Source organism: Oncorhynchus masou, chromosome 14 (genome assembly GCF_036934945.1).
Source record: "Oncorhynchus masou masou isolate Uvic2021 chromosome 14, UVic_Omas_1.1, whole genome shotgun sequence".
NCBI lineage: Eukaryota > Metazoa > Chordata > Actinopteri > Salmoniformes > Salmonidae > Oncorhynchus > Oncorhynchus masou.
In genome coordinates this window covers 22,922,868-22,938,174 of record NC_088225.1, presented here as the reverse complement: position 1 = coordinate 22,938,174, position 15,307 = coordinate 22,922,868, and the positions used below count along the sequence as shown (strand labels likewise).

Here is a 15,307-nt window from a genome sequence, read left to right as displayed (position 1 = left end):
TCAGCCTCTTTGTTGAAGTGTCTAAAGTGGGTCTCCCTTGTCCCAGTAGACGTCTGTCTCCGCCAGTGATGACTTACTGCTGAGCGGCACGGGGTAAGGGACTAGGGAGGAAGGGTTTGGGAACACATTCTCATTTACAGCAACGACCTGGGGAATAGTTACAGGGCAGAGGAGGGGGGATGAACGAGACAATTGTAAACTGGGGATGGTTAGGTAGCCATGATGGTATGAGGGTCAGATTGGGAATGTAGCCAGGACACCAGGATTAACATCTCTACTCTGACAATAAGTGTCATGGGATCTTTAGTGACCACAGAGAGTCAGGACACCCGTTTAACGTCCCATCCAAAAGACAGCACCCTACACAGGGCAATGTCCCCAATGACTGCCCTGGGGCATTATTTTTAGACCAGAGGAAAGGGTGCCTCCTACTGGCCCTCCAACACCACTTCCAGCAGCATCTGGTCTCCCATCCAGGGACTGACCAGGACCAACACTGCTTAGATTCAGAAGCAAGCCAGCAGTGGCATGCAGGGTGGTGTGCTGCTGGCGCATATTAAACATGTCGATGTAGACCACTGACAGAGAAAACCGGATGGAGTTGGACAGTTCGTGATGTGCTATACTCACTTGATGGTGCGTATCTTTCTCCACATTTCCCCCGTTCACCTCAATGACACGGTCCCCCGGGCGCAGCCCCGAAGCTTCGGCTGACGACGCGGGCTCAACTTTGCGAATGAACTGGCCGTTCTTCCCCTTCTCACCGTGCAAGTGAAACCCATACCCGTTCTCACTCTTTGTCATGATACAAAGCCGTGGTTTCAGTTCGCTGGCCATTTCTCCTGCAGTCCAGGACTTTAAACCTATTTTGTTCTTGAATATAGTTAGCAAAGCAGAAAACATACAAAAATGTAATACAATAATGACCCAACAGAGCGCAGAGCGAAACTTTCACTCTACATGTAACACACCATCCTCTGCGTATGCGTAATTTGTTCCAAAAGTTGCTCTGCAGGTTCTTCACACACAAAAACGCTCCAAACAAAAGAAAACACTCCGTATTAAAAATTATATTCCAGCATTGAACTTCACATGTAATAAAGGCAAACTCCTCCTAAAAATAGCGTAAATTATCGACCCAGGCGAACGTATTGCATGGTGGAACCAATATATCCGCTAGTCGTATCGTCTCTCTGAAAACGAGTGAATTATTCTTGTTGGCGGCGCAGCGTCCTCAATCCCTCCAACTTGCCCATCCTGAGGACTGATAAAGCGAGAGACCCCCGTGCAACATGCTGCACCAGGAAAGAGCAACAGGCACTAACTAACCCCTCTCTCGACCTCCATCCATAACAACCGGTTGGGGAATAAGGATTCAATTACAACACATGCCGGGTTTCCAGATAATTGGATAGGACACTCGTTTGGTGCGTAATAGCACCTCCCTCGCTAGAACTCAACGAGTTTTTCTGGGGCTGTCATTATAAGAGCGCGGCTCTTGAAGAGTGGTCTAAGAAGGGGTCCTTTCTCACTGAGTAGCCTAATCAAGCGCATCCTGTGGAAATGCTGCCGTTAAGCACGGCATGGGGATCCAGGTATGAGGACTCCGCATGTAATCGACCAATCAGTGTGCTCGCTGGGTGTCTCAAGTGTCCAAAATGGCGACCTCACCAAAAATAGTTAGGTGGTTGTTTTGTTGTGTCGGAAAGGACTCAATTGTATAATGTTGACAACACAATGATTAATTGTCATTAAATTCAGGTAAATAACGATTTATTTGTAACATGACCCTCTAGCACCATTACGCATGGCATACAATACGCATACCGTTCATGTTACAATGGTGCCCCTATGTGGTCAAAACACGAAATACATACAAGTGATAGTAGTATCAATTTTTGTGTGTGGTGGTGGTGGGGGGATTTGTGGGAACTAGTGAACAAGTGTACACTTCAGGAGAAGGGAGATGTTATTGGAACGCACCCTATCCTACACTTAGTAGCACAAGCTGAACTGCAACAGAAGGGGAGCACGTCTGGCCTGCATGGTCACAGTCAAACTAGTGAGAGGAGCACTAATACATGAACACAGAGGGGGCAGCAGAGTCTTTACAGCTCTGGGGAAGTTTCCCCTAGACACTGATCTTGGGTCAGTTTTGCATTTTCCCCACTATGGTTAAGGTTAGGATTGGGGTAGGGTCAGCTGATACCCTACTCTGTCTTTTCTCAGGCCAAGGAGGTTGTATATATGGATTTAATATGCTGTTGCTGTCTATACATAGAAACAGCAGGTGGCAGCAGAGGAATGTATTTGCAGAGGCCACGAAGACTGTACATGTACCGACCGTATGTTATTACTCTACAATACAGGTATGATACATAGAAATATAATTCCTGATTTTATGTCCAGTGCACCAGTATGTCTCATTGACTTGAATGGGGATGCCGGTTCTAGCAATTCTATTTATATTTAGCCTACTTTATTTTGTTTGTGTTTGATTTATTTGACAATGCAAAAACACAATACAACCACAAATGTGGATACAATGCATTTAACAACTGTCGAGAATAACACAAAATGTAAAAAAAAACACATTCTGATATAGTATATTCACATACTGTATTTACAGTATATGCTTACGTTATTGTCTCTCTGTAACTTGCAAATAAAGAGCGTTGCACACTCCATATATAAACTCCCAGTCATTTATTGGGTAAATCACCAACGTTTCGGCATCTCTGTGTCCTGAAGCCGAAACGTTGGTGATAGTCAGCTCCTCCACACAAAATAATTTTTCTGGGTGTGCGCCAGCTCATATTTAAAAATATTATTTGTATATATTTCTCATACTTTTCAAACTGTGGATATTTGTAACTTGCAGACAGCACTATTTCTCATACTTTTCAAACTGTGGATTAAACACAACAACTCTTCTTGAGAGAAATCATCCCAGGATATTAGGAGGAGCAGTCCTGTCTTTAGTGTCATCCCAGGATATTAGTGTCTCTTCTTGGAGGAGCAGTCCTGTCTTTAGTGTCATCCCAGGATATTAGTGTCTCTTCTTGGAGGAGCAGTCCTGTCTTTAGTGTCATCCCAGGATATTAGTGTCTCTTCTTGGAGGAGCAGTCCTGTCTTTAGTGTCATCCCAGGATATTAGTGTCTCTTCTTGGAGGAGCAGTCCTGTCTTTAGTGTCATCCCAGGATATTAGTGTCTCTTCTTGGAGGAGCAGTCCTGTCGTTAGTGTCATCCCAGGATATTAGTGTCTCTTCTAGGAGGAGCAGTCCTGTCTTTAGTGTCATCCCAGGATATTAGTGTCTCTTCAAGGAGGAGCTGTACGTCAGTCAGGGAACCAATCACATTCTGCAAGACGCTACTCTGACAGAAAGAACACAATCCATCCATCCAGGCTCTACAGTCGTGGCCAAAAGTTTTGAGAATGACACAAATATTCATTTTCACCAAGTCTGCTGCCTCAGTTTGTATGATGGCAATTTGTATATACTCCAGAATGTTATGAAGAGTGATCAGATGAATTGCAATTAACTGCAAAGTCCCTCTTTGCCATGCAAATGAACTGAATCCCCCCAAAACATTTCCACTGCATTTCAGCCCTGCCACAAAAGGACCAGCTGACATCATGTCAGTGATTCTCTCATTAACCCAGGTGTGAGTGTTGATGAGGACAAAGCTGGAGATCACTCTGTCATGCTGATTGAGTTCGAACAACAGAATGGAAGCTTCAAAAGGAGGGTGGTGCTTGGAATCATTGTTCTTCCTCTGTCAACCATGGTTGCATGCAAGGAAACACGTGCCGTCATCATTGTTTTGCACAAAAAGGGCTTCACAGGCAAGGATATTGCTGCCAGTAAGATTGCACCTAAATCAACCATTTATCAGATCATCAAGAACTTCAAGGAGAGCGGTTCAATTGTTGTGAAGAAGGCTTCAGGTCGCCCAAGAAAGTCAAGCAAGTGCCAGGACCGTCTCCTAAAGTTGATTCAGCTGCGGGATCGGGGCACCACCAGTACAGAGCTTGCTCAGGAATGACAGCAGGCAGGTGTGAGTGCATCTGCACGCACAGTGAGGTGAAGACTTTTGGAGGATGGCCTGGTGTCAAGAAAGGCAGCAAAGAAGCCACTTCTCTCCAGGAAAAACATCAGGGTCAGACTGATATTCTGCAAAAGGTACAGGGATTGGACTGCTGAGGACTGGGGTTTTTTCTCTGATGAATCCCCTTTCCGATTGTTTGGGGCATCCTGAGACCACTCATGTGTGGGGTTGCTTCTCAGCCAAGGGAGTGGGTTCACTCACAATTTTTCCTAAGAACACAGCCATAAATAAAGCATGGTACAAACTCATCCTCCAAGAGCAACTTCTCCCAACCATCCAGGAACAGTTTGGTGACGAAAAATGCATTTTCCAGCATGATGGAGCACCTTGCCATAAGGCAAAAGTGATAACTAAGTGGCTCGGGTAACAAAACATCTATATTTTGGGTCCATGGCCAGGAAACTCCCCAGACCTGAACCTCATTGAGAACGTGTGGTTAATCCTCAAGAGGCGGGTGGACAAACAAAACCCCACAAATTCTGACAAACTCCAAGCATTGATTATGCAAGAATGGGCTGCCATCAGTCAGGATGTGGCCCAGAAGTTAATTGACAGCATGCCAGGGCGGATTGCAGAGGTCTTGAAAGAGAAGTGTCAACACTGCAAATATTGACTCTTTGCATCAGCTTCATGTAAATTTCAATAAAAGCCTTTGACACTTATGAAATGCTTGTAATTATACTTCAGTATTCCATAGTAACATCTGACAAAAATATCTGAAGACACTGAAGCAGCAAACTTTGTGGAAATTAATATTTGTGTCATTCTCAAAACCTTTGGCCACGACTGTACAGTATGAATGGCTCTATGTCACTGCTCCTCTGCTCTTCTCCTCTCTCTCTCTCTCTCTCTCTCTCTCTCTGTCTCTCTCTCCCTCTCTGTATCTGTCTGTCTCTCTTTCTCTCTATATATCTGTCTGTCTCTCTTTCTCTCTCTGTATCTGTCTCTCTCTTTCTCTCTCTGTATCTGTCTGTCTCTCTCTTTCTCTTTCTGTCTGTCTCTTTCTTTCTCTTTCTCTCTCTGTATCTGTCTCTCTCTTTCTCTCTCTGTATCTCTGTTTCTCTCTCTGTATCTGTCTGTCTCTCTCTTTCTCTCTCTATCTGTCTGTTTCCCTCTCTCTCTCTCTCTGTATCTGTTTCTCTCTCTCTTTCTCTCTCTGTATCTGTCTGTCTGTCTCTCTTTCTCTCTTTCTCTGTATCTGTCTGTCTCTTTTTCTCTCTCTGTATCTGTCTGTCTCTCAATTCAATTCAATTCAATTCAAGGGCTTTATTGGCATGGGAAACATGGGTTAAGTGAGGTAGATAATATATAAAGTGAATATATCAAGTTAAATAAACAATACAAATTAACAGTAAACATCACACATACAGAAGTTTCAAAACAATAAAGACATTACAAATGTAATATTATATATATATATATATATAGTGTTTTAACAATGTACAAATGGTAAAGGACACAAGATAAAATAAACAAGCACTCTCTCTTTCTCTCTTTCTCTCTCTGTATTTGTCTGTTTCTCTCTTTCTCTCTGTATCTGTCTGTCTTTCTCTTTCTCTCTCGGTATCTTTCTGTCTCTCTCTGTATCTGTCTGTCTCTCTCTTTCTCTCTTGGTATCTGTCTCTCTCTCTCTGTATCTGTCTGTCTTTCTCTTTCTCTCTCGGTATCTTTCTGTCTCTCTTTATCTATCTGTCTTTCTCTCTCTCTCCATCAATCATTTAACATTTTAATCTAAACTCCATTTACTTTCTCTGAATTGTTCAGTTCTTCCTAAAAGAAAAGGGAAGTAAAAAAGAAAGGAAAGAGAGGAGAGAAACAGGCTTTTCGGCGATGCATTGAGTCGTATATCTCTCCCTCTTTCATTTTCTCACTCCTCTCATCTATCATTCTCTGTCGTTAGTTATTCTGCTTTAGTTGCAGTCCTGGGGGTGGATAAGGAGAGAGAATGGAAGAAAGAGGAGAGGGGGAGTAAGAGGTGAATCAAAGTTTTAAGCTAACAAAACCTTTAATGAGTGCTGTCAGTGTTAAGTTGTAAGTAGCAGGAAGTTGTGAAGTGAAATGTAATGATGGTTGTTTCTGCATTCCTTTTGGATCTACTGGCTGCACATGAGATAATGATTCTAAAGGCCTGGTCCAAATCAAACCCTTTTCCCTGTGTACTGCACTAGTCCCTGTGTACTGCACTAGTCCATGTGTACTGCACTAGTCCCTGTGTACTGCACTAGTCCATGTGGACTTGAAGGTATATATACATACCATATACACTGTGTTTGTAGTTGGTATAAAGTTGATATAAATCAGTTATATCTAGCTAACTAAGTAACAAACTAAGCAACAAATGAACAAACTAACTAACTAACTAACTAACTGGTTTATCCACCTTTTCCTCAAATGGAATTATTCACTAAACAGGAAATGACCACTTCCTGTCCCAGTTTTCCACCTCATCCCTCTTCCTACATTAACCATAATGGATGTCCCAGTTTGCCACCTCATCCCTCTTCCTACATTAACCATAATGGATGTCCCAGTTTGCCACCTCAACCCTCTTCCTACATTAACCATAATGGATGTCCCAGTTTGCCACCTCATCCCTCTTCCTACATTAACCATAATGGATGTCCCAGTTTTCCACCTCATCCCTCTTCCTACATTTACCATAATGGATGTTCCAGTTTGCCACCTCATCCCTCTTCCTACATTAACCATAATGGATGTCCCAGTTTGCCACCTCATCCCTTTCCTACATCAACCATAATGGAGTCCCAGTTTGCCACCTCATCCCTCTTCCTACATTAACCATAATGGATGTCCCAGTTTTCCACCTCATCCCTCTTCCTACATTAACCATAATGGATGTTCCAGTTTGCCACCTCATCCCTCTTCCTACATTAACCATAATGGATGTCCCAGTTTGCCACCTCATCCCTCTTCCTACATTAACCATAATGGATGTCCCAGTTTGCCACCTCATCCCTCTTCCTACATTAACCATAATGGATGTCCCAGTTTGCCACCTCATCCCTCTTCCTGCATTAACCATAATGGATGTTCCAGTCTAAAAAGGGCACACAAATCAAATCCACTTTATTTCAATCTGGCCATCGGAACAATAAACCATTACACCCAGAGAATTGTTCCGGCAGACCTTTCAAATAAAATAGCAATTTCCAGGCAATTGCCACTCAGTCCAGCGTGGTGGTGAGGGCGAAAATAGATACGTCTGCAATTCCACCATTGTTTTCATTTCTGTCTTATTCATGATTAAATTACTTTTTCGTCTTCTCACAATGCAAACACACCTTTGGCGAGAATCCTTCTGTTTTGTTCCGTTTTACATTTTGTATCATCATTTCCTCTGAGCTGAGGTCATGCACATTGTGTGTAACAGGTAGAGAGTTCTATGCCTAATGCACTAGACAGCTGATGACTAAGACCCTATAAACGAAGTGCAGAGCTCAAGGGCTGCAGACAAGACCAAAACACATTAATGAATTCAGCTGGGAAACACTGAGGATCCGTAGACACTGCAGCTTTAGAGGACTGGAGGGAGGGAGGGAGGGAGGGTGGGAGGGAGAAAGAAAGATGAGAGAGGGAGCCAAGGAGGATGAAAACGAGAGAAAGGTGAGATAGAGTGAGGAAAAAAAGGGAGAGCAAGAGAGAAGGGAGTGATGAGTCGGCTCTAATCACCCTTTATTTATCTCTTAACCTTTTATCTCTCCCTTTCTCTTTTACTCTCTTGTCTGTTCCTCATACCTGACTTTCTGCTTTCTCTGTCTACAGTGCCTTGCGAAAGTATTTGGCCCCCTTGAACTTTGCGGCCTTTTGCCACATTTCAGGCTTCAAACATAAAGATATAAAACTGTATTTTTTGTGAAGAATCAACAACAAGTGGGACACAATCATGAAGTGGAACGACATTTATTGGATATTTCAAACTTTTTTAACAAATCAAAAACTGAAAAATTGGGCGTGCAAAATTATTCAGCCCCTTTACTTTCAGTGCAGCAAACTCTCTCCAGAAGTTCAGTGAGGATCTCTGAATGATCCAATGTTGACCTAAATGACTAATGATGATAAATACAATCCACCTGTGTGTAATCAAGTCTCCGTATAAATGCACCTGCACTGTGATAGTCTCAGAGGTCGGTTAAAAGCGCAGAGAGCATCATGAAGAACAAGGAACACACCAGGCAGGTCCGAGATACTGTTGTGAAGAAGTTTAAAGCCGGTTTGGATACAAAAAGATTTCCCAAGCTTTAAACATCCCAAGGAGCACTGTGCAAGCGATAATATTGAAATGGAAGGAGTATCAGACCACTGCAAATCTACCAAGACCTGGCCGTCCCTCTAAACTTTCAGCTCATACAAGGAGAAGACTGATCAGAGATGCAGCCAAGAGGCCCATGATCACTCTGGATGAACTGCAGAGATCTACAGCTGAGGTGAGAGACTCTGTCCATAGGACAACAATCAGTCGTATATTGCACAAATCTGGCCTTTATGGAAGAGTGGCAAGAAGAAAGCCATTTCTTAAAGATATCCATAAAAAGTGTCGTTTAAAGTTTGCCACAAGCCACCTGGGAGACACACCAAACATGTGGAAGAAGGTGCTCTGGTCAGATGAAACCAAAATGGAACATTTTGGCAACAATGCAAAACGTTATGTTTGGTGTAAAAGCAACACAGCTCATCACCCTGAACACACCATACCCACTGTCAAACATGGTGCTGGCAGCATCATGGTTTGGGCCTGCTTTTCTTCAGCAGGGACAGGGAAGATGGTTAAAATTGATGGGAAGATGGATGGAGCCAAATACAGGACCATTCTGGAAGAAAACCTGAAGGAGTCTGCAAAAGACTTGAGACTGGGACGGAGATTTGTCTTCCAACAAGACAATGATCCAAAACATAAAGCAAAATCTACAATGGAATGGTCCAAAAATAAACATATCCAGGTGTTAGAATGGCCAAGTCAAAGTCCAGACCTGAATCCAATCGAGAATCTGTGGAAAGAACTGAAAACTGCTGTTCACAAATGCTCTCCATCCAACCTCACTGAGCTCGAGCTGTTTTGCAAGGAGGAATGGGAAAAAAATTCAGTCTCTCGATGTGAAAAACTGATAGAGACATACCCCAAGCGACTTACAGCTGTAATCGCAGCAAAAGGTGGCTCTACAAAGTATTAACTTAAGGGGCTGAATAATTTTGCACGCCCAATTTTTCAGTTTTTGATTTGTTAAAAAAGTTTCAAATATCCAATAAATGTCGTTCCACTTCATGATTGTGTCCCACTTGTTGATTCTTCACAAAAAATACAGTTTTATATCTTTATGTTTGAAGCCTGAAATGTGGCAAAAGGTCACAAAGTTCAAGGGGGCCGAATACTTTCGCAAGGCACTGTACATCTCCTCCACTCATCTACTAATCTCTGTCTCTCTGTCTCTCTGTCTTTCTGTCACTCTCACTCACTCTTACTCTCGCTTTCTGCTTCTGTCTCAATTCAATTTCAATGTAAGGGCTTTATTGGCATGGGAAAAACATGTTAACATTGCCAATGTAAGTGAAGTAGATAATAAGCAAAAGTGAAATAAACAATACAAATGAACAGTAAACATTACACTCACAGAAGTTCCAAAAGAATAAAGACAATTCAAATGTCATATTATGTCTGAATAAAGTGTTGTAAAGATGTGCAAATGGTTAAAGTACAAAAAAATAAATAAACATAAATATGTATTTACAATTGTAACGGCGTTCTTCGTTTGTCGAAAGAGAGTCGGACCGAAATGCAGCGTGTTGGTTACTCATGTTTTTAATAGAACAAATGACGATACATGAAATAACAAAAACAACAAACGGAACATGAAAAACCTATACAGCCTGTCTGATGAACACTAACACAGAGACAGGAACAATCACCCACGAAATACAAAGTGAAAACCAGGCTACCTAAATACGGTTCCCAATCAGAGACAACGAGAATCACCTGACTCTGATTGAGAACCGCCTCAGGCAGCCAAACCTATGCAACACACACCCTAATCAGCCACAACCCCAATAACTAAAAAACCCCACTAAGAAATACAACAAACATAAACCCATGTCACACCCTGGCCTGACCAACTAATTAACTAAAACACAAAATACTAAGACCAAGGCGTGACAACAATGGTGTTTGTTCTTCACTGGTTGCCCTTTTCTTGTGGCAACAGGTGGGCACGTCCCCGTTCACATCGACGGGGCTGTAGCTTCAAGTTCCTCGGTGTCAATGTCACCAAGGACTTGAAAAGGTCCACACACGCACAGTTGTGAAGAAGGTGCGACAGCACCTCTTCCCTCTCAGGAGGCTGAAAAGTTCTTCAGCTGCACTATTTGAGAGCATCTTGACTGGCTACATCACTGCTTGTTATGGCAACAGCAGCGCCCTCGATCGCATGGCGCTACAGACAGTGGTGCGGACAGGCCAGTGCATCACTGGGGCAGAGCTCCCTGCCATCCAGGACCTCTATACCAGGCGGTGTGAAAGGAAGACTACAGCCACCCAGGCCACAGACTGCTCTCTGCTTCCTCACGACAAGCGGTACCGATACATCAAGTCTGAGAAGCCGTAAACCCTCTCATGACAAATAAAGATTGAGAGAAGCGAGCAACAGTAAACCTTACCTTTATTATTAGTGGATATGAAATGGAGCTTTCAGTTTTACCACACCATTGAAAATATGTTTTCCTGAAGACCTCTGCCTTTTTTAGTGACGTTGGTGGACTTTTCTAGAGGCAAGCAGGTCGATAGGGATGGTAGAAGAGAAGTGATGGTGGGAGTAAAGCAGTCTGGGAATTGTGCTCCTGGGAATTGACAGGATAGGAATTACCATGTGCTGTAAATCACTGTCAGTCACTTGGCTAGTGGAGGATCTACGCCCCTCGCCACAATGTAGCAATTCCATTGAGTTAAAACCAATAGCAGCTGATATCCATATACTGTACCATGATTTGGGCCATGACTTTATCCTGACCACACAAAAAAACAGCTGTGGTTTGCTCTGTAAAATATGATCTGCATCTCTGTGAACACATGGTAATTCCCTCTGGCTATACAGAGCCAGCAGAGTATTCCTGCATCATGCATATTCACATGCTGGAAACACTGCCTTCTCACTCTCCAAATGGAAAAGTATAGGCCTAGTATAGCTCGACTGGGGATGGTGAGAACAGCTTGTTGGACACACACACACACATTTATAGTGACTCTACACACAAGCACACACACTCATATTTACATATCTACCTCTTTCACTCCAGTATCTCTGCACAATGTAAATATGGGATTGGAACTGACCCTGTATATAACTTCTTACTATCTTGTGTTCTTCTTATTTTAATTTCTTGTGTGTATTTGTTCTACCTTATGTTATTTGTAGTGTTAAATTGTTATTGATTACTGCATTGTTGGGTTTGGAGCTTGCAAGACAGGCATTTCCTTGTACTTGTGCACGTGATATTCAAACTTGAAACTAGAAACATATGATAAACAAAAAGTTTGTGAGAATCAATAATAACTATCATTTAGTCTCAGTTGTCTTTTACCAACCTACAAACAAGACAGCCTGTCTAAGATAACTCTTCCTGCTTATTAATATATTTTTTACATAATTCTGAAATAAATAAACACATCATTTGCAGTGGGGGCGGCATGAACAGTCTATACACCTCTGCGTTACCAAGGAAAATCAGAGAGGCAGCTTGACATTTTGGAAAGCGGCCTGTAATTCTGAAAGCAGGGCATCGGAACAATAAATCTTTACACCCAGAGAATTGTTCCGGCAGACCTTTCAAATAAAATAGCAATTTCCAGGCAATTGCCACTCAGTCCAGCGTGGTGGTGAGGGCATAAATAGATACGTCTGCAATTCCACCATTGTTTTCCTTTCTGTCTTATTCATGATTAAATTACTTTTTTTGTCTTCTCACAATGAAATCACACCTTTGGCGAGAATCCTTCTGTTCTGTTCCGTTTTACATTTTGTATCATCATTTCCTCTGAGCTGAGGTCATGCACATTGTGTGTAACAGGTAGAAGTTCTATGCCTAATGCACTAGACAACAAGACAGCTTGTCTAAGATAAAATTATTACAGTTTCTCCTTTTTTCAAAACTCTACACACAATTTCCAAATCTGCACACACAAAATGCAAAATGCCTCACATCTGCTTCAAAATGTAACACTGCATTCAAAATGCCATGAACACGTGTCAGAATGAAGCATTTGCATCAAATAGCAAACACTGCTTTCATAATAGTACATTTCTGGATATACCATGTAAACACTGTTGTTCTAAATCTAAAGCTCTTTGGTCTTTCATAGGCTTATATCTACATTTCAATACAATGTTCTAGAGTGAAAGTAATCTGCTGAGAGGGGTAACAAGTACACTGTAAACACCAATGCAATGTAGAAACAGAACATATTTATTAGGCCAAACATTACTGTTGTATACAGTAGCATACAGCAAAACCATACTTTAGAATACAGTAAAGAACACAATTGTGTGTGTGGGGTCCCGGGGGGGGAGAAGCAGTCCAGGAATTCACCAGTGCTAAGCTACGCTTCATCTCTTCTCCGGCCTGGGTCTGTCCACAATACTTTGTCCACACCACAAGATACGTTTTCTCTTGCCAAACATGGAGGGAAGTATCTCCTAGCGTCCTGGCGTATATCAACCTTGGACAGAGGCAACCTCTATGTCCCACATGGAGGGAAGTATCTCCTAGCATGGCGTATCCAACCTTAGACAGAGGCAACCTCTATGTCCCCACATGGAGGAAGTATCTCCTAGCATGGTGTATCCAACCTTGGACAGAGGCAACCTCTATGTCCCCACATGGAGGAAGTATCTCCTAGCATGGCGTATCCAACCTTGGACAGAGGCAACCTCTATGTCCCCACATGTGTCCTCCATTGCCTGGAGAAGCGGCATGCGGGCATAGGGTTGGCGATCATACACTTTCCAGCGCCAGGCTGAGAAGAATTCCTCTATGGGATTTAGAAAATGTGAATATGGGGGTAGGTACAAAACTACAAATTGTGGATGGGTGGCAAACCAGTTTTGGACCAGAACAGCCCAGTGAAAACTAACATTGTCCCATAAAACCACAAATCTAGCAGGCTCTGATCTGGATCAGGGACAAGCATTGTGTAAATTGCATCCAGAAAAGTGAGCATATGGCCGGTGTTGTACGGACCCAGTGTGGCATTGTGATGGAGGACCCCGTTTTGAGTGATGGCAGCACACATAGTTATATTACCCCCACGCTGTCCAGGGACATTGGTAATTGCCCTCTGTCCTATTACATTTCTTCCGCGGTGCCTGGTTGGTGAGGTTGAAGCCAACCTCATCCACATAAATAAATTAATGGTGAATTACATGGGCATCCAGCTCCAATACTCTCTGTAACAGACAAAAGGATATACAGATGAGTAAATATGGTATGTCTGAAGAACTGGAAGTAGTGTTGCATACATACCTCTACAAAGTCATGTCGCATATTCTTGACTCTGTCAGAGTTTCTCTCAAATGGCACCTTGTAAAGTTGTTTCATCGTCACTCGGTGCCGTTGGAGGATGCGTTGTATGGTCGACAGGCTTACAGCATTGATGTTGTTAAATATGGTGTCATTATTCAAGATATGCTCTCTTATCTCTCGAATCCTAATTGCATTGTTGGCCAAAACCATATTTATAATTGCAGTCTCTTGTACATCTGTAAACAAGCGTCCTCGTCCTCCATGATGTCTTTGCCTTTCCACTCTGTACAGAATTCAAACACAGTATGTGTTCAGCATAGGAACTGTAAACAATGTACAAAAATGTAGTACAGCATGATAACCAACCTCATTCATTCAATGTAGTACAGCATGATAACCAACCTCATTCATTCAATGTAGTACAGCATGATAACCAACCTCATTCATTCAATGTAGTACAGCATGATAACCAACCTCATTCATTCAATGTAGTACAGCATGATAACCAACCTCATTCATTCAATGTAGTACAGCATGATAACCAACCTCATTCATTCAATGTAGTACAGCATGATAACCAACCTCATTCATTCAATGTAGTACAGCATGATAACCAACCTCATTCATTCAATGTAGTACAGCATGATAACCAACCTCATTCATTCAATGTAGTACAGCATGATAACCATCCTCATTCATTCAATGTAGTACAGCATGATAACCAACCTCATTCATTCAATGTAGTACAGCATGATAACCAACCTCATTCATTCATTCAATGTAGTACAGCATGATAACCAACCTCATTCATTCATTCAATGTAGTACAGCATGATAACCAACCTCATTCATTCAATGTAGTACAGCATGATAACCAACCTCATTCATTCAATGTAGTACAGCATGATAACCAACCTCATTCATTCAATGTAGTACAGCATGATAACCAACCTCATTCATTCAATGTAGTACAGCATGATAACCAACCTCATTCATTCAATGTTGCAGTCAATGGATGGCTTAGAGTTACAAATGTTTATGCAATACTGAAGTCATACGTATTTTACAGTACATTACTGTAATGCTAAAATAGTCATTAGATAGTTGCATACCTGTTCTCATTTCTGAAGGTTCGAATTATGGACGCCACTGTAAATCGACTCAATTTGGGCTGGACTCTCAGTCCAGCCTCTCTCATGGTCAAATCGTGGTTGATCACATGATCAACAAGTGTTGCCCTAATCTCATCAGAGATGTCTCTCGTTCCTTCTCTTCTTTGCCCTCGTCCTCTTCTTCCTCTTCCTCTCCCTCCTACTCCTCTTGCTCTCTGTCCATTGTTGGCATCCATTGTTCAAAACAGGTAATCTGACCTTTGACCTATTTATAGGCCTATACTACAGTAAAGCAGTGGTTGGTTAGTGATCAGTTAAGCTATTAGTGTTTGCACATGTAAGTGTGTTTGTGACCTGGTGAATAAGTGTAGCATTTTGATTGGTTGTGTTTGGAAAAGGAAAGCAAGTCACTTCCTGTTAGATTTTTGTGTTTTAGGTAGAGAATTATGTGTAGTGTTTTGAAAAAAGTGTTTTATGCAATTGACAACTGAGTCAAAGGCTGAGAAATAGCTTATGGTTTTGGATATTTGGTGTGTAGTTTGCACTTTGAATGAAAGATT

The 15,307-nt window shown here is 42.2% G+C and overlaps 1 protein-coding gene across 2 annotated transcripts in view; it reads right to left on the bottom strand.

The window, feature by feature from the left end:
• Positions 1–1,279, bottom strand: part of LOC135554551 (Na(+)/H(+) exchange regulatory cofactor NHE-RF2) — a 59,064-nt gene extending 57,785 nt beyond the window's left edge. For both annotated transcript variants that reach the window (XM_064986910.1, XM_064986911.1), the window contains exon 1: positions 631–1,279. In XM_064986910.1, the coding sequence (XP_064842982.1) occupies positions 631–903 (273 nt within the window). In that variant the 5' untranslated portion in view covers positions 904–1,279. The remainder of the gene's footprint in view (positions 1–630) is intronic.
• Between the last annotated feature and the right edge of the window lie 14,028 nt (positions 1,280–15,307).